Source organism: Stenella coeruleoalba, assembly GCF_951394435.1.
Source record: "Stenella coeruleoalba genome assembly, chromosome: 15".
NCBI classification, from domain to species: Eukaryota; Metazoa; Chordata; class Mammalia; order Artiodactyla; family Delphinidae; genus Stenella; species Stenella coeruleoalba.
The window spans coordinates 53229704-53249040 of NC_137161.1; the positions used below are offsets into that span (position 1 = coordinate 53229704).

General features: G+C 53.6%; 1 protein-coding gene across 2 annotated transcripts in view; it reads left to right on the forward strand.

Moving 5' to 3' along the window:
* SEC14L5 (SEC14 like lipid binding 5) overlaps positions 1 to 15389 on the forward strand; it is a 38694-nt gene extending 23305 nt beyond the window's left edge. For both annotated transcript variants that reach the window (XM_079945135.1, XM_079945136.1), the window contains exons 7-15: positions 1770 to 1959; positions 3523 to 3611; positions 3705 to 3775; positions 5373 to 5544; positions 9161 to 9295; positions 10284 to 10418; positions 10893 to 11120; positions 12719 to 12897; positions 15184 to 15389. In XM_079945135.1, coding sequence (XP_079801261.1) covers positions 1770 to 1959; positions 3523 to 3611; positions 3705 to 3775; positions 5373 to 5544; positions 9161 to 9295; positions 10284 to 10418; positions 10893 to 11120; positions 12719 to 12897; positions 15184 to 15289 — 1305 coding nt within the window. In that variant the 3' untranslated portion in view covers positions 15290 to 15389. The remainder of the gene's footprint in view (positions 1 to 1769; positions 1960 to 3522; positions 3612 to 3704; positions 3776 to 5372; positions 5545 to 9160; positions 9296 to 10283; positions 10419 to 10892; positions 11121 to 12718; positions 12898 to 15183) is intronic.
* The last annotated feature ends 3948 nt before the right edge of the window (positions 15390 to 19337 follow it).

Below are 19337 nucleotides of genomic sequence, written 5' to 3' on the forward strand. Positions count from 1 at the left end.
AGTTACTTTAGTGTTGGGCTGGGATGTAACCTATTTGCCTGTTTCCTCATCTGTAAAATGGGTACAATGTGAGCACACCCCCTGCCCCCGGAGTGAATTACAAGGGACAATCCACTCCGTGTCTGGCTCAGCACAGCACTCAGGAAAGTGCACTTTTTATGGGGGCTGGCTTTCCCTTGACTGTTGATACTTGCCTGAGGGAAGGAAGGAGAGCGGTGGGCTTTAGCTTGTCACCTCTGCATGTAAGTTAGAGTCTGGGTTATATGTGTTAGGAATGCAGCTTGAATCAACCAGACAAAACAAGCAGGGGGAGGGGTTTAATTGGCTCATATAACAAACTGTTAAGTGGGGTGTGTTAGTTTTCTGGGGCTGCTGAAATAAAATACCACAGACTGTGTGTCTCAAAGCAACAGAAAGTTATTCTCACAGTTCTGAAGGCCAGATGTCTGAAGTCAACGTGTCAACAGGGTTGGTTCCTTCTGGAGGCTGGGTGGGTTGGGGGAATCCGTTCCATTCCTCTCTCCTGGCTTCTGATGGCTGCCAGCAGTCCTTGGTGTGTAGATACGTCACTTCCAGTCCCTGCCTTTGTCTTCACGTGGCCTTCTCCCCTCTTTACATTCTGTGTCTGTATCCAAATTTCCCTCTTATAATAAGGACAGCAGACATCAGAGTAGGGCACCCCCTAATAGAGTACAACCTCATCTTAACTAATTACTTCTACAAAGAGCCTATCTCCAAATAAAGTCACACTCCGAGGTTCTGGGTGGACATGGTCTTGGTGGGACACCATTCAGCTGACCACGCAGCCTGTCTCAGGGATGTCCCGAACCAGGACTTTTTTTTTTTTTTAATATTTATTTATGTATTTGGCTGCGCCGGGTCTTGGTTGCAGCATGCAGGATCTTGTTAGTTGTGGCACGCGGGATCCTTGGTATGTGGGATCTATTTCCCTGACTAGGGATCGAACCCGGGCCCCCTGCATTGGGAGTGCGGAGTCTTAGCCACTTGACCACCAGGGAAGTCCCATGAAACCAGGACTTACATGCTGTCGAGACCGCTGGGTTCTTGTATCCGTTTATGTCTGCTTCATCGCCCCAGACATGCTTCCTTGTTGAGTTTGGATCTGTGGCTGCTTACAGCTTTTTTTTTTTTTTTTTTTGCGGTACGCAGGCCTCTCACTGTTGTGGCCTCTCCCGTTGCGGAGCACAGGCTCCAGACGCGCAGGCTCAGCGGCCATGGCTCACGGGCCCAGCCGCTCCGCGGCATGTGGGATCTTCCCGGACCGGGGCACGAACCCGTGTCCCCTGCATCGGCAGGCGGACTCTCAACCACTGTGCCACCAGGGAAGCCCTGCTTACAGCTTTGAGTCTCCCCTTTGCCTCGGTAGAGAAAGGGATTCATGCCCCTTTCTTCAGATTTAAAATTGTCTAAATGCTCTGATTGGCCTGGCATGGATTTTGTCCACCGGAGGCCGTGGGAGTGGGGTCCTGTGATTGGCAACGCTAACTAAAACCACCGTTGGTGTTGGGAAGGGGGCAGGAAAAGCAGTTCCCCAAGGAAAAGAGATGTCACCGCCAGCACAGGAGGGGAAGTTAGGAAGCCCAAATTCAGACATTCACTGCAGTCCACCCTTGGCTGCGTCGTGGTTGAGTTTAACGTCCTTTTCCCAGCTAAGTGTTTGTCAGATAAGACAGGAGACTCATTTTCCAGTTTCACCGCCGGGCTTAGGGAATTCCGCGCTAAAGACTTTCTCCTCCTTCTCTTCTCAGATCCCCAAAGACGAGCACATCCTTAGGTTCCTGCGGGCTCGAGACTTCCACCTGGACAGGGCCCGTGAGATGCTGTGCCAGTCCTTGAGCTGGCGAAAGCAGCACCAGGTGGACCTCCTCCTTCAGACCTGGCGACCCCCTGCCCTCCTGGAGGAGTTCTACGCAGGGGGCTGGCACTACCAGGACATAGGTGCGTCTCTTTACCTACATAACATGGAGTGTACACTTGGGTCACTGTCGAATGCACGTTGAATGCCCCTTTTCATCTTAGCATCTTATTATTTTTCCTTTTGGCTCTTCTGGGCATCTGGAGATGCCTTTGAGGTGATAACCCAGCCGCGAAGGCAGAGCTGGAATAGACGTTTGGGCTGGAGACAAGATGTTTCTCCCAGGGGCTGGGTCAGCCCAGCATTACTTTTTGGCTGCATGAATACTGACTGCATTAGTGTCCTGGGACTGCCTTAGCAGATTACCACAAACTGGGTGGCTTAAAGCAATAGCAGTTTATCCTCTCATTGTTCTGGAGGCTAGAAGTCCAAAATCAAAGTGTCAGCAAGACAGTGCTCCCTCCGAAGACTCTGGGGGAGATCCTTCCTGCCTCTTCCAGCTTCTGGTGGCCTCAGGTGTTCCTTGGCTTGTGGCCACGTCACCCCAATCTCTGCGTCTGTCTTCACACAGCCTCCCCTCTCGGTATCTCTCTGTGTCCTCTCCTCATCTTTTAAAGACCCTGGGTCACTGGATTTAGGGCCCACACTGATCCAGCATGATTTCATCTTGAGATCCTTAAGTAATCACATCAGCAAAGACCGTATTTCCAAATAAGGTCACATTCTGAGGTTCTGGATGGACATGAACTTTGGGGAGGACACTGTTCAACCCACTACAAATATCATCTCTGGATTTTTTATTAATCTGCCATTGACGCCAGCGCCTGTTATGCTTTTCAATGTCCTTTAGTTAAAAATTCATATGTATTGATTAGGGCACGTGCTTGAGTCTCCTGAAGAACCGGTTGACACGCTTGCTTTCAATATACAGTCGGTCTGTGTTATTCATGGATTCTGTATTTGTGAATTTGCCTACTCACTAAAATTTATTTGTAACTCCCAAATCAATACTCAGGGAGCTTTCACTGTCCTTCACGGACAGAGTGACGAAAAATCTGAGTCACCCGACGTGCACATCCATCCCCAGCTGAGGTTGAACAAGTGTCCTTCTGCCTCCTTGTTTCGGCTCCTACTGTAAATGAGTATCCTTTCTGCAGCCTATCTAGTGCCATTTCTTTTTTCTTGCATTTTGTGCTTTTTTGTGTTGATTTCGCATCGTGCAGAAGCACTGTGTTCCTAAGTGCAAGAAGGCTGTGATGCACCTTCTGGAGAAAATTCATGTGAGATAAACTCCATTCAGGCACGAGTTACAGTGCTGTTGGCCACGCGTTCAACGTTAATGAATCAACAATGTAAATTAAACAAGGTGTCCTCAAATAGAAACACACGCAGAACAAAGTTACATACTGATCGATCGACTGACAAAAATGTCACGACCAGAGGCTGGCAGAAACTTAACCTCCTATTCCCCCCTTAGAAGCAGTGGTTCTGAGTTCCTTGATTCAGTGTTCGAGGTGACTTTATAGAAATTAACTACCGCAAATAACAAGAATTGATTGTACATATATAATATATATGAAGGATTATGTAAAAGTATGTAATTCTGTTTCCCTTTTGTCCTCCACTTGCTCGGCCCCGCCCCAAAGATGGCCGCCCCCTGTACATCTTGCGTCTGGGCCACATGGACACCAAGGGCTTGATGAAGGCCGTGGGGGAGGAGGTGCTGCTGCAGCATGTGAGTTGGGGTCCCCGCTCCTGGGAGCCCTCGGGGTTTCCTGCGGCTGGAGCAGCCAAGTGAACATTCGCCAGCACCTTCTCTGCTTTCCAGGTTCTTTGCGTCAATGAGGAAGGACAGAAGCGGTGTGAAGGGAACACAAAACAGTTTGGCCGTCCCATCAGGCAAGAACCCAGGCAAACTCCCCCAAACAATAAAAACAGCCAAAGTTCACTGGGCATGGATGCTGTGCCAGGCAGCCTGCTAGATGCTTTACGGAAATGTCCTCACCCAATTCTTACAGTTACCCTACGAGGCAGGGGCTCTCAGCATCCCTGTTCTTTATGGAGGGGAAACTGAGGCTCAGAGTGCTGAGGTCTTCCAAGGCTGCTGAGCGGGGAAGGGGCAGAGCTGGAGTTTGAACCTGGTCCTATCTGGCTCAGGCTCACGGACTTTCTCCCTGTGCCATGCAGCCTCCTGGACTTGGCTTTTCGAGACCAGCGCTCCCACCCCAAGAGCCACCCTGCCAGTGTCCCAGGCAGGCGGACCTCGCAGGTGTCATGGCACATCCAGTGACCCACCGCCTCCTCGGGCTGCCCCAAACTCCTATTCCTGAGCGGAGTTTCCCACACCAGTCCTTACAGTGGCATTGCCCCCAAAGGCACTTAACCTTTCTGAGCTGTGGCTTCCTCTTCTGTAAACCCTTCCTAGGGTTTCTTTATGGCTTATCAAAGCAATGACTTAATGGGAATTCCCTGGAAGTCTAGTGTTTAGCACTCGGCGCTTTCACTGCTGGGGCCTGGGTTCAATCCCTGGTCAGGGAACTAAGATCCTGTAAGCCATGACTTTAAGAGGTGATGCAAACACCACATAGCACTTCCTGTGTAGCAGGGACTCTTCCAAGCTCCTTGAGTCATGTCACCCTATCACAGCCTATAAGGGAGGGACAGGCAGGACCTGCTACTGAAGTTTTTATCCTGAAATATCCTGATCTTTGTGCACATTAAGCTCCTTTGCCATTTAGAGCTTTCCTAAAGGGGCATCCATTGGGGTTGGAGTGGGGAATCGATCAATCATCATCCTGGCCAGAAGCAGAATGCCCCCCAAGATGGCTCAGATGACAGGGTGTCATGAAGGCACTCCTAGGAGTGGGTGGGCAAGGTGAAGGGAATGAAGCTGGATGGACAGGCTCCCGGGGACCACTTGCTGCAGCCAAACAGTCATTTTCCTAATGAATTGGTTCTAATGAAATGGAGGCACAAAGAGGTTAAGTAACTTAGCCAAAGCCACACAGCACATGCCAGAGCTGGGATTTGAACCCAGGCCATCTGGCTCTGGAGTGTGTGCTCTATTTATCAGTCAGCATCTTTTCAGCAATTAGTAGTAAAAACTGGCTTTTAATGAGCATGTGCTATGTGCCTGTCCTTGCAGAGAGCTTTACATAGACCATCTCATTTAATCCTAACAATGGATGAGCTGGGGACTGTTACTGTGATTGCCGCTGTCCTGATGAGGAAGTGCCTGTGTCACACAGCTCTCAGGCACTTGAATTTGGGTGCTTAGCCTCAGTGTGCACACTCAGAACCTCCATGCTACGTGGCCTCCCCACGGTGGCAGGGTCCACAAGAGTGCCCTGTGGTCCCTGCCCCTTCTGCTCCCAGCGCTGCCTTACTGAGCCTCTCCCTCCATCCCTGTCTGTGGGCTCCCAGGTCCCTGAGGATGGTGTTGGGGGCCCTGGGAGGTGGCCGAGCGAGGTAGAGTGAGGGGGCATCTTTGCCGCAGCTCCTGGACCTGCCTGGTGGACCTGGAGGGTCTCAGCCTGCGGCACCTGTGGCGGCCAGGGATAAAGGCCTTGCTGCGCATGATCGAGGTGGTGGAGGACAATTATCCTGAGACCCTGGGCCGGCTGCTCATCGTGCGAGCCCCCCGCATCTTCCCTGTGCTCTGGACGCTGGTAAGAAAGAGCAGGAGCCTGAGATGGGAGGGGCCCTCTGCGAGCTGCTCCGCCCGATTATCCTGCATTGTTTCCTCTAATTACCAGCTTTATCGAGATATACTTCATTTCCCATAAAGTTCACCCTTTTGGGAGTTCCCTGGTGGACTAGTGGTTAGGATTCCGGGCTTTCACTGCCATGACCCGGGTTCAGTCCCTGGTCGGGTAACTGAGATTCTGTAAGCCGCGTGGCACAGCCATAAAAACCCCAAAAACAAACAAAAAGTTCACCCTTTTAAAGTATAGAATTCAGTGGTTTTTAGTGTACTCACAGAGTTGTGCAACCATCACCACCAGCTAGTTCTAGAACATTTTCATCACCCCAAAAAGGAAGCCCCGTCCCCATTAGCAGTTCCTCCCCATTCCTCCCCCCAGCCCCCTGCAACCACTCATCTACTTTCTGTCTCTGTGGATTTGCCTGTCCTAGCTATTTCATGTGAGTGGAATCATACAATGTGAGGCTTTTTGTGTCTGATTTCTCTCACTGAGCATAATGATTTCAGGTTCATCCATGTTGTAGCAAGAATCATTTCTTCATTCCTTTTTATGTCTGGATAATATTCCATTGTATGGGTGGACCACATTTTACATGTCCACTGTCCTGCTTCATGGACGGGAGAGCCACACTTAGAATTGTACAACGTTCCTGGGACTCCTGTGAGCTGATTCCGAAGAACGTTGGGATCCTGTGCTATTGGGATTTTAAAACTTTTTGCCCACAACCCACTTTATGTTGCCACCTGGTCTCCTCGTGTGGCTCGTGCCTACACACACACACACACACACACACACACACACCCCCAAAACAACAGATTCTCAAGTGGTGGTTATCGTAACTACTTACAACATGCTCTTTGCTATTCTTTTCTAGTCTGCTCCACTCAAAATAGGCTAGTCACAGAGCTAAGTTGATATCACAACCACTACCGGATTATCACTTGCAGTTGAAAACCACTGCCCTGAGGCCTTGCTCCCGAAGTGTGGTCTGCAGGCCAGAGCAATGTCAGGTCCCTCTCCATCCTACAGACTCGGGGTCACATCTTACCGAATGCCCTCGGGATTCGGTGCCTGGGAAAGCCTGAGAATCTCTGCTCTCCCTAGAGGTTCAATCAGGGTAGATTTGTGAGTTGAAAGTTAAATGGATTCAGTGTTTTACTAAGTGCCTGCTGTGTGCCAGGCACCTCTCCAGGCCCTGGGGATGCAGAGTGTGTACCCTTGCGTCACGGGGTGTGGGGGGGAGAGAAATCCAATAGCCCCACGTGAGTAACTGCTTCATGATGCCCTGTGACATGGGCTTGGGGACGTTCAGGGTTCTTGGGGAGACTAAGTCAGGGGGCGAAGGGGTGTATAATTTAGGTTGGGGAGCTGAAGACGCTTCCACTGAGAAGGTGACATGGGTTGAGACATGAGGAAGGAGTGGGAGTCAAGTGGGAGAAGGGCGGGAGGAAGGGTGTGGTGGGTAACCTGCACAGCGCGTACAAAGGCCTGGAGGCAGGGCCCGGCTGGGTGCTTCCGAGGGACTGAAAAATCAGTGGCCAGAGGAGGCTGGGAAGATGCTCAGGGCCCAGTGCCTGCAGAGTCCAGGCTGTGGCGAAGATGGGACCTTGTCCTGGGGCAGTGGGGAGCCATGGCAGGACTGTTGGAGGAGAGGACATGAGCAGACTTCTGGGGCAGAAAGTTCCCTAGCTTCTGGGGCTACTTTACAGCTCCGTTGGGGATGGGCTGGGGAACAGGAGCTGTGGGAGGGACAGGCAGGATCTGCTACTGTAGCATTTTATCTTGAAATGTCCTGATCTTTGTGAAAATTAAGTTTCTTTACTGTTTGGAGATTTCCTAAGAAGATGCACGTCGGGTGGGGGTGGGAGCCAGTCAGTCGGGGTCCTGGACAGAAGCAGATTCACCCAGGTGACTCCAGTGGGGGTGTGACACAGCAGAACTCCTCAGGGGTGTGGGCAGAATGGGGAGGCCCCAGGGGCTGGCCGCTGCCGTAAGCCCTGACGACCCCAGGGCTGGAGGGACACGAGGAGGGAATGTCCTTGTTACTGGAGCCCTGAGAGAGCTTCGGCAGGTGAGGGTGGCAGCTGTCAGGGGCACTGGAGCAGGGAGGGAGCAGGGAAGACGTACCCACCTCCCATCTCCTGCTGCCCCCGCCCCCCTTCCCCCACTGGCCACACCAGATGAAAGCCAGTGCACAGAACCAGGTTGCTGAGGCCCACGGGGACCACCTCCCGGGATGGGGGCTGAAGGAGTGTGACCCACACAGGTAGGATTTCTAGTTCCCAAATGATTTTTTAAAAATATTTATTTATTTAGGCTGCACCGGGTCTCAGCTGCAGCACACGGGGTCTTCGTTGCAGCATGTTTAGTTGTGGCATGCAGACTTCTCAGTTGCAGCATGCATGTGGAATCTAGTTCCTCGACCAGGGATTGAGCCAAGGCCCCCTGCATTGGGAACATGGAGTCTTACCCACTGGACCACCAGGGAAGTCCCCCAAATGATCTTTTGCCTGTGGCATTCCTTGCTGAATTGGCTTGTGCTCTACTGTGCTAAGTGCCTCCCTCCCTCCCCCCCCGCTCCCTCCCTCCCTCCCTCCCTTCCCCAACTATTTCCTGAGTCAGGCACCACCCCAGCATTGGGATGCCGTGAAAAACCAGACTGACATGCAGCTTAGAGACTGGTGTTGAAATACTTTCCATCCGGGATAAATGAAACATGGTCATCCACACAATGGAATATTATTCAGCCATGAAAAGGGAGTTCTTTTGTTTTCTTTTTTATGTTTTTAATTAATTTTTATCAGAGTGTAGTTGATTTACAGTGTTGTGTTAGTTTCTGCTGTACAGCAAAGTGAATCAGTTGTACATATACATACATCCACTCTTTTTTAGTTTCTTTTCCCATATAGGTCGTTACAGAGTATTGAGTAGAGTTCCCTGTGCTATACACTAGGTTCTTATTAGTTATCTATTTTATATTTAGTAGTGTGTATATGTCAATCCCAATCTCCCAATTTATCCCTCCCCCCCATTTCCCCCTTGGTAACAATAAGTTTGTTTTCTACATCTGTGACTCTGTTTCTGTTTTGTAAATAAGTTCATTTGTACCACATTTTAGATTCCACATACAAGTGATATATTTGTCTTTCCCTCTGACTGACTTCACTCAGTATGGCAATCTCTAGGTGAAAAGGGAGTTGTGACTCATGCTACAACGTGGTTGAACCTTGAAAACGTGACGCTCAGTGAAAGAAGCCAGTCACAAAAGGCCACATGTTGTGTCATCCCATTTCTATGAAATTTCCAGAATAGGCAAAAAAAAAAAAAAAAAAAAAAAAAAAAGCATATTGGTGGTTTCCAGGGGCTGAGGGGAAAGGAAAGGGGAGTGACTGCTAACAGGTCTGAGGTTTCCTTTTGGGGGGAAGAAAATGTCTTGGAATTCGAGGTGATGGTTGCCCAACATAGTGAATGAACTAAAAGCCATCAAATTGTTCACTTTAAAATGGTTAACTATGTTCTGTGAATTACACTTCAATTAAAAAAAAACAACGTTCCGTCTTGCCCCATCTCCCCCTCTCAGATCAGCCCCTTCATCAATGAGAACACCAGGCAGAAGTTCCTCATCTACAGTGGCAGCAATTATCAGGGTCCCGGAGGCCTTGTCGACTACCTGGACAAAGAAGTGATCCCCGACTTCCTCGGGGGAGAGTGCCTGGTGAGGCCCCAGCCGGCCCTGCGTTTACGGGGAGGGTCTGTGGCCTCCGAGAGGCAGGGCTGCGGATGGGAGGTGGGAGGTGGGAGGAGGGCAGGCCCTTTGTGTGTGCTCTGACGTGGGGAGGGCCTTGCTGGCTCTTTGGGGCAGAGCTTGTCCTCTCTGAAGGAGGGGCCTGACCTTGGTTCTTTCAAACATAGTGAGCGAAACAGAAGTTTCCCGAAAGCTCAGAGACCAGGCCAGGCAAAGGCTTCCCCCTCTGTATTCCCATCCAGGACGCTGCTAGGCAGCAGTTAGAGTTTAGCTGCTGGCTTTGCACACTCTGCTGCAAGGGGAGGGGACTCAAATGTCCCAGCGGCCTGAACCCCGAAGCTGGTGTACCCAGAGGGACTTATCCCCAACCCACAGCCTCATGGCAGGGGATGATCAGGAAACTGTTTCCAGGGGAGGTGGCCCCAGACCCCCTTTTTCCCCCTTTTATTGCCTGCCCTGGAGGGTGAGATGATAGGCAGGGGTGACCCTATCTCATAACTGTGGGAGGGCAGGCCTTTTCCTTTCTCCAACAGAAATCTCAAAGAGCAAGCTTTCACGATTTCAGGGTAAAGAATGACGTATCCTGGGCTTCCCTGGTGGTGCAGTGGTTGAGAGTCCGCCTGCCAATGCAGGGTACATGGGTTAGTGCCCCGGTCCGGGAAGATCTCACATGCCGTGGAGCGGCTGGGCCCGTGAGCCATGGCTGCTGAGCCTGCGCGTCCGGAGCCTGTGCTCTGCAACAGGAGAGACCACAACAGTGAGAGGCCCGTGTACCGCAAAAAAACAAAAAACAAAAAACGACATTTCCTAGGAATTTTGCCAAGCTTACCCAGGTCTCCCCAGTTGTCAGGATATATATGCATGTTATAAGTGTGGTTTCAGGGGTCACAGAGCACCTTTCTGTGGGTCAGCCAGGCCTGGCTGGGCCCTGACTGTCTCTGCTGTCTTTGTCCCCCAGTGTAACGTCCCTGAAGGAGGGCTGGTCCCCAAGTCCCTCTACCTGACGGAAGAGGACCAGGAGCACAAAGACCAGCTGCAGCAGTGGAGAGAGACCTACCAGTCGGCCAGCGTGCTCCGCGGGGCCCCCCATGAGGTGCCGGGGTCCCGGCCTGGGCGGGCCTGCTGGGCTGGGTGTCGTTGTAGGTCAGGGACCCCGAAGTGGAGTCTGAGTTGAGGGTTCTTGTGCCAGTGATGTGTAGAGGATGAGGGCTCAGGGGAAACCTGTAAGGAGGGCGGGGCAGAAGCTAAGCCAAGAGCCGGTTTTAGCCACGGTCTAGTCCAGCCTGATCCATGAGGAGAGCATGGCAGGGGGCCAGCCTCTTGTACCCTCATATCATCCGGTCACTGGCTGTGGGTCACCCTGTGGTCACCCTGCTTCAGGGTGGATCCTCCCAGGCATTTTTCAGACAGAGGTGGTTCTGTTTGTCCAGAGCAATTCTTGGACTTGGGGTCGGGGCTGAGGGAATGGAGACCGGGGTGGGCACCCACACCCCTGCAGCCGACTTCCCCACCCCGGCTCCCGCCAGGCTGGACGTTCAGACCTCACCTGTCACCTGTCCCCACGTAGGTCGCAGTGGAGATTCTGGAGAGGGAGTCAGTCATCACCTGGGACTTTGACATCCTGCAAGGGGACGTGATGTTCAGTCTGTACCACACCAGGCAGGCTCCCAAGCCGGGCCCCCGGGAGCCTGGTGCCAGGGCTGGCGGGCAGCTGACAGACAAAGGCTGGGCCCTGGGTGCAGATTACAGCCGTGTGGAGGCCCCCCTCATCTGCCGGGAAGGGGAGAGCATCCAGGTTCTGTTTCTTTCTTTTTTTTTTTTTTTTAATTTATTTATGTATTTATTTTTTTGCCCATGTTGGGTCTTTGTTGCTGTGCGTGGCTTGTCTCTAGTTGCGGTGAGCTGGGGCTACTCCTTCGTTGCGGTGCGCGGGCTTCTCATTGCCGTGGCTTCTCTTGCTGCGGAGCACAGGCCCTAGAGTGCATGGGCTTCAGTAGTTGCAGTGTGCAGGCTCTAGGGCGCATGGGCTTCATTAGCTGTGGCTCGCAGGCTCTAGAGCACAGGCTCAGTAGTTGTGGCGCACGGGCTTAGTTCCTCCGAGGCATGTGGGATCTTCCCGGACCAGGGATCGAACCCGTGTCCCCTGCATTGGCAGGTGGATTCTTAACCACTGCACCACCAGGGAAGTTCCTAGGTTCTGTTTCTTCGTTCATTTATTCATTCATCACTCAGGACTGAGTGTCCACTGTGTGCTGGGTTCTGGGGATACAGCAATGGACAAACTGGACCTGGTCTCTGGCCTCAGAGACCCTGCGGGACAGTTGGGGAGAAAGATTCTGGCAGGGCCCCATCCTCAGAATTCCGAGACTCTTGTCAAAGATGCAGGTTGCTGGGGCCCACGGCAGGAGGGCCGGCTCAGAACCTCTGGGCGTGGGGCCTGGTGTCTGTATCCCTCACCTCTCACTGTGATTCCTTATGCACAGTCAAGTTTTCAGAACCCAGGCAACAGAGAAACTGTAGGTCTGGGAACAGCACTCGGACGTGTCACCAGAACGTGAGCCACCCCTGCTGACCCCCACATTCTCCATGAGGCCAGTGCTTGCAGGTCAAACATCACCGGCCTCAAACACACACGCACCCACACACGCACTGGCGAGCAGTGCAGATCTTACTGGAGGTCTCCTAAGGGAATTGAGCAGACAGCTGTCACATCATACACCAGCACCCCCGCCCCAGGGTCCCACCGAACATCCCAGCCCTTTTTCAAATTTGCTCTTCTTATAAGAACTAACACCCTCCTGGGCTTCCCTGGTGGCGCAGTGGTTGAGAGTCCGCCTGCCAATGCAGGGGACACAGGTTCGTGCCCCGGTCTGGGAAGATCCCACATGCCGCGGAGCGGCTGGGCCTGTGAGCCATGGCCGCTGGGCCTGCGCGTCCGGAGGCTGTGCTCTGCAATGGGAGAGGCCACAGCAGTGAGAGGCCCACGTACCGCAAAAAAACCCAAAAAACAAAAAAAAACAAAAAAAAACTAACACCCTCCTTTCTTGCTGTCCCTCTGCCCTCAACAAACTCTAAGCACATTTAAGCTCCCTTTCCAGGTCTCCTCAATTTGCAAATCCCACTCGGCAGGACAACAGCCCAACAAAATCCAGGTGTTTAACCAAACCACACCTCTGTTGTCCTATAGCCGCACCCCCTAGGCCTTGACCCCCACCCCCCATCTCGATTAAGAGGAAGGCTCTCAGCTGCCAGGGATATGGGGTAACAGCAGAGGGGAAGCAAAGGTGGCTTTGGGACACCCCAAAAGGAAGGATTTGCTGGTGGACTGGTTTAGAAAGGGTCTCCTGTTCCCTGGTGGACCAGGGCCTCAGGCGTGTGGCTGCTGTGTTTCAGGGCTCCCACGTGACCCAGTGGCCTGGTGTCTACCTGCTCCAGTGGCAAATGCACAGTGCCCCTGGCCACATGGCCTGCAGCCTCCCGGGCGTGGAGGATGTCCTGATGGCCCTGCACAGCCCTGGCCCCAGGTGCAAACTCCTCTACTACTACGAGGTGCTGGCGTCTGAGGACTTCAGGTACGAGGGGCCCCCGACTCCCCTCCAGACCAGGCCCACAGCATGCCTGAGGCCACTTCCTTCTGGGCTAGGGACACTGGATTCACCTCCTCTGCTTGCCCTCAAGCTTCTCCAGGGGTGGGGCCCTGGCATGGGTGTTGTTAAACTTGCCCGGGGCTCAGCGCCCTTTCATGAGCGATCAGATCGCTGTGCTGCTTCAGCCTCAGCTGCAGAAGCTTGCCTTCAAATGAAGCCATGCACAGAAGCCTAACATACCAGATCGATTGGTGGGGGGAGAAGGGGAGCCTGAGCCCTCCTATTTGTACCTTCCCTCACTCCTAGAATTCCATAAAACTGGGTTTGGACTGCTCTAGAACATTCTAGAATAATGCCTCACAGACGACTCTCCCCAAGTGTTGCTGTCAGAGAGACAGGGATGTGTAGTGGTTAAGACCTCCAGCACTTCCTGGTTGCTCTGTGCCCTCAGGCAAGTCACTTTAGTTCTCTGAGCCCCAACTGTTAACTAGGAGCCCCTACGTCATGGGGTTGTCCTGAGGATGAGATGGTTGGGGGAAGCCTGCCCTTCACCTGAGCATACAGTAAGCACTCAATAGTGCTTTCTTCCATACCTTGTGTTTTATCTTTTAAAAACAAGTGTGATTTTGCATCCTGCTTCATGATATATCTGTGTAGTTTCCTTCTAAAAATGATGCTTTAAATTGTTTACCGATGAGTAAATTTGAGGCTCCAAGAGGGTACTGAGTCTGGACCCATATCCAAGGCAGAGCTCCAGGGATCCTAGGGGCACATGCAGCTGGCACAGGAAATGCTGGGCCTGGGGATTCCCTGGCGGTCCAGTGGTTAGGACTCCACGCTTTCACTGCCGAGGACGTGGGTTCAATCCTTGGTTGGGGAACTAAGATCCCACAAGCCGTAAGCACACCCCCCAAAAAAGAAAAGAAATGCTGGGCCAGCATCTTTACTCCAAAGGGAGACCCCACAGGGCGTCAGAGGGTGGTGATTCCCTTTGGGAAGCAGCCTGTTTTGGCCATTTGGGGCTCAATGTGGGAGAGAGAGACTGAGGTCCAGAGGCACTCAGACACACAGACACCTGCATCTGGGGGCTGCTGCCGTCGGAAGGGCAGGTGGAGGCTGAGGGGTGGGCCGGATGCTGCTTGCCAGCCTGTCTTGTGTGGTCAGTGTGGGGGAACCTTGCTGCCCTGACCTTCAACAGTGTCAGGAGAGAACCAGTTCAAGGCTGCTCTCAGTGGGCAACCGGTGGCCCTGGGGAGGCCAGACAGATAGGGTCTGCCATCATGGAGCAGGAGACCACGTATCCACACCCGAGCACCGATAGATGCCATGAAGTTATTTCAGCCTGGGGTCCTTGCTCAAGGTCACACTCCAGGAGGTGCTAGAGGCCTTAACATAGGGCGCTGTCAGAGCCCAGGACCAGGCCTGGCACAGGGTGGGCAGGGGTGCGGGGGTGTGGGGGAGGTGTCTGGGAAGTGACATTGGAGTTGAGGTCTAGGCAGTGTGCACATGATCACCTGGAGGGCTCGTCAAAATGCAGACTCTGATTGTGCAGCTCTGGGGCGGGCCGGAGAGTCTGCAGCTCTAACAAGCTCCAGGAGATGCTGGTGCTGCTGGTCCCCAGACCACACTTTGAGTAGCTGGGCCCTAAGGCTGCACTCTCCAACCCGGTAGCTCCTAGCCAAAGGTAACAATTTAAACATAGCGATTAGAACTAAATAAAATGAAAAGTTCGGTTCCTGGTCACACTAGCCACATCTAGAATGCCCAGCAGCCCCATGTGGCCAATGGCAGCCGTGTTGGATGGCGCAGATATGGGACATCTGTTATTTGTCATAGCAGAAAGGTCTCCTGGACACTGCTGCTCCGTAGTCTGGAGTGGGATTTGACTGGGCAAATTGGGCAGGAGAAAAAGGCTTCTGGCAGCAGGTGTAGACACACAAGGTCCCACGATGGGAGGCAGGTGTCAGAGGAGCTGAAAGGAGGCGGAGAGGGGAGGCTGGAGATAACAGGGTCCCCTCTGCGCCATGCTAGGCCCCTGGGTCAGGGAAGCCCCTGAATGGTAGGTGGAAGGCTGGGCTCTTCTTGCGGGGAAGTGGGTGCAAGGAAATGGGCTGGGCTTCGTTTCTCATCACAGCTTCACTTGCTTTTCCCTCTGCACTTGCCCTCTGTGCCTGGGGCGGTTACCAGCCTTGTGGAAAGGGCCCTGGGGCCTCATTTGCACCCAGGGCTGTGTCACCACCAGAAGGCAACGTGCGTGTGCTTCCTCCCCAGGGGCTCCATGTCCAGCCTGGAATCCTGCACCAGCCGCTTCTCCCAGCTCAGCGCCACCACCTCCTCCTCCGGCCAGTCCCACAGCAGCTCCCTGGTCTCCAGATAGTCAGGACCGAGCCCTGCGGGGCAGCCTGCTCGCCTCCCACATCCACAAGTATCCACGAGGCCTGGGACCATGTGGGCTGCAGCCCTGGATCTGGACATAGCCAAAGTCGGGCTGGCTGGAGCCCTGTGGGCTCTTGAAGTGGTGAGAACAGAATCATCTCCGATGGGGCTTTGCGTACGAAAAGCCAAGGGGTGGGCTAACCACGTTCAGGTCTGGGGGCTCAGGGATGTCATCAGGCTCAGTGCCCCCCTGCACCCTGCCACCTCTGGCTCTGCTTCCCTGGGGTGGCCTCCTTCTCAGGGGCCTCCTAAGACTATTGGGGTTCCCCCCATAAGAAGCAGGAATATTGGGTGTTCGCCATAGCGTCTAAACCCGTAGCGATGCCCTGGGTCCCAGGATATGCTGGTGAGCAGTTATTTGAGTTAGAGGCCCCACTTTGTGGGGGAGCCGCCTACCCTGGACTTGAAGTTCATTTTCCCAGCACATGACTGGGCAGGCCTAACCCTGACCACCCCTGACTTGAAGAGGGTGGGAAGGCCCAGGTTTTCTGCTGAGTTCCAGGCAGTGATAAAGCGGCTCTGGCTATCTTTATACTCTCTGGTGGTCCCTTTCTCTCCTGGGAATCTGTTTAATTGAAACTTTTTTTGTTGTAAGTCACCTCCCAGTGGCTTAAACAAAAAAGGGTGACCAATCATGGGTGCATGTAACTGGCCAGTGTAGGAGGACTTGCTTCAGGTAAGGCTGGATCCAGGCTCTCAATGTGTCATCAGGACTCCCCTGTGGAGTGGGGGCTATGACTTTGTTGCAGCTGCCCTGGGGCAAATCTGACCCCCAGAACCAGCTCCAATATTGAAAGACTTTCCCCGAGTTCCTGCATGGGAGGGGTGTGGGTCTCCTTGGGGTCTGAGGACATTTCTCCTTTCATTTCCTGGGCCTGCAAAAAGGCAACAGGTCAGAGGTCACCACTGGCAGCCTGCAGTCTGATCTGGCCTGCTTTTAATTTTTTTTTTTTTTTTTTTTTGCGGTACGCGGGCCTCTCACCGTTGTGGCCTCTCCCGTTGCGGAGCACAGGCTCCGGACGTGCAGGCTCAGCAGCCATGGCTCACGGGCCCAGCCGTTCCACGGCATGTGGGATCTTCCCGGACCGGGGCACGAACCTGAGTCCTCTGCATTGGCAGGCAGACTCTCAACCACTAGCGCCACCAGGGAAGCCCCCGGCCAGCTTTTAGTGTTTTTGTTTTTTGCCTAAACAAAAGGTTTAAAAATTGGGGCATTTCACACAGAAATCAGGATTTACAGCTTCACTTAAGCATATAGGAGTGTTGGCCAAACAGAGCCACTATTGCTGTGTAAAGACAACACAGCTGCGCCCCTGGATGGGGCCACCCCAGTCCCCGCCCCTCTCTATCAACCCACCCCTAGCCCACATCACTCACTTGCATTATCTGCCTGGGAGGGACTTCACTGAAGTAACTCCACAGTCTGGGGTGAGAGACTCAGCGTTACTCTCATCTCACAGCTTTGCTTACAGTTGGGGTTGTCTCTGGCTGACACCCAGAGTCGCTGGGCCTTGCCCAAGGGGTGAGTTCACAACCAAGGGGATGCCACCTCCATGCAAGCTCGACATGACGGGGCAAGGACCTACTTCCATGCCACCCTCAACCCCATACCTGGAGTAGAGGGAAGGAGCCGTCCTCAGAGACCCCCTTCTCCCTGCAGAGAGGGAGCCTTGCCCACCTTTAAGGTTTTCAGTTCACTTCTCAGATATAGGAACAAAATCCCAAACTCTGTATCCTGCATTAAGGTGTATGTGTACATGCATGAGGGAGAGAGAGAGGGAGGAAGATTGGAGACATTCTTAAAACGAATTGCTCCCGTGTCACCAGGCGTTTATCGCTGGGAGCAATCTGCAATATTTTCAACTATCTTTAGGTGAATTTCTAGCTTGTCTCTACAAACTAGAAGCATTTTGGGGTAAGCTGCCCTGGCACTCCCCGCACACTTAGTGTCTAGGACTAGCCCCCAGTGAAGGATGGAGAAGCCCTTCCTTCACTTGAGTTTATAAGTAGCTTTTGACAAGTGGAACCTGGATCTGCTGATTCCAGAGAGGAAGGTCGGCTATCAGCTGTGCAGACTTAGCAGCAGCAGCGATAAGGAGCCTCAGCCCTCTCTTTTTGAGAGCTTGCTCTCCTCCCCACCTCAGGAAAGCCCCAGCTCAAACAGGTTTAAGCAACAAAGGGAATTCCCTGGCTCCTGTAACTGGGATGGCCGAGGGTGGTGCTTGCTTGCTTCCGGTACGACTGCACGCAGGAGCCCAGTGTCCTCAGGCTCATGTGCTGATCCTTAGCCTCACCCAGGCCTCTTGTTTCTGCATCACTTTGCATGCTGGCCTGTCCTCTTGTCCACCTTCAGGGGAAGGTGGCTGCCAGCAGCCCCTAGCCTACAACCACAGGGCTCTCAATCTCTAAGCCAGAAAGAGACTCTTTCCATCTCAAATCCCAGAGAAGGCTCTGACTGGCCTTGGGCAAGTCACGTACTCACTCTTGTGGACATACTGGCCAAGAGGCTGGGGGTCCTGTGATCGACATTCCCTCCAGAAGCAAGAGTGGAGTAGGGGAGGGCCAGTCACCCAATGGACGAAGGGAGCTGGGCCACAGGAGCAGCAGGTGGCCACAGTGGCATCTGCTATTGTTCTTCTGTGCTGGAGGTCCCTGGGGCCCATGTTGGAGCATCATCAGTCAGTAGCCATTCTTCTTACCTTTGGGAGGCTTGGGGTTAAAAATCCCAGGAAGTGCTGCCGAGCTCTTGGCTTCTGAATTTCCCCAGACCCCAGGGCTGGAAGCTCCTTGCCTTGGTTTTTCCCTCCATCTTGTTCATTAGCCTATTGTGGCCAGGACAGAAATGGCCCATGGACACGGAGTAAGGTGTCACAGGCGTCGTGGAATTCCCTTTTTTTTTTTTTTTTTTTTGCGGTACGCGGGCCTCTCACTGTTGTGGCCTCTCCCTTTGCAGAGCACAGGCTCCGGACGCGCAGGCCCAGCGGCCATGGCTCACGGGCCCAGCCGCTCCGCGGCATGTGGGATCTTCCCGGACCGGGGCACGAACCCGTGTCCCCTGCATCGGCAGGCGGACTCTCAACCACTGTGCCACCAGGAAGCCCGGAATTCCCTTTTTTTTTTGGCCGCAGCCGTGCAGCTTGCAGGATCTTAGCTCCCCGACCAGGGATTGAACCCGGGCCCCCGGCAGTGAAAGCGCTGAGTCCTAACCACTGGAGGGTCCCTTGCTTTGGAGCAGGAGGCCAAGGGCTGTCGGGGGAGCAGAGGAGGTGCGGTTCCTGTGGCTGCGTTCGGCGCCCCCCCATCCCCCCCGCCCCCACCCGCCCGGAGAGGTAGCAATCAGCTGCTGCTTTTCCACTGGTTGCCCAGGAGCTGTTGGGCAGGGGCTCTCACAACAGCCAGCTGCCATGGGTGTGGCTAAGAGCTCCCTGTGGCAGGCGAGCTGGGGTCAGGTCTGAGCTGGGGTCAGGTTCCACTGCTGACGTCTGGGAGGCCCCTTGGGTTTTCGGTCCAGAGAGGGCAGAACACAACACACCCAGCCTCCCTGTGCCCAAAGGCTTCCTCTGGGACCAATTCTCCCTCCGAGGCCAGGGGCCTCTGCAGAGGAGGCGGGTCTCAGGGTGCAAGTAGCTCTTGTGGGAGTTTGGGCAGAGCCTGGAAGGAGCTGGAGAGAGCCGGGAGGAAAGGTGCTGGGTGGCTCTCAAACTTCCCCCCAGCCCATTTCCCCTCCCCTCCCTTCAGCACCCACCAAGGCACTGCTGAGAAATGCGGGTCCCCAAAAGGCACAATTTGAAACCCCTGACCTAAGAGTCCTGGAGCCAGGACACAGATCCTTCGAGAATCCCATGAAAGCTGTGGTGTCACACTTGAATCCCGTTTCCATTTCAGGGCCCCTGAGCCCACCCGTTGACCCCAGGATTGGAATCTTTTTCTGGGGTCTTTCCAGATACTAAAACTAAATAAGGAGCAGCCCAGCAGCTGAGACACATGTC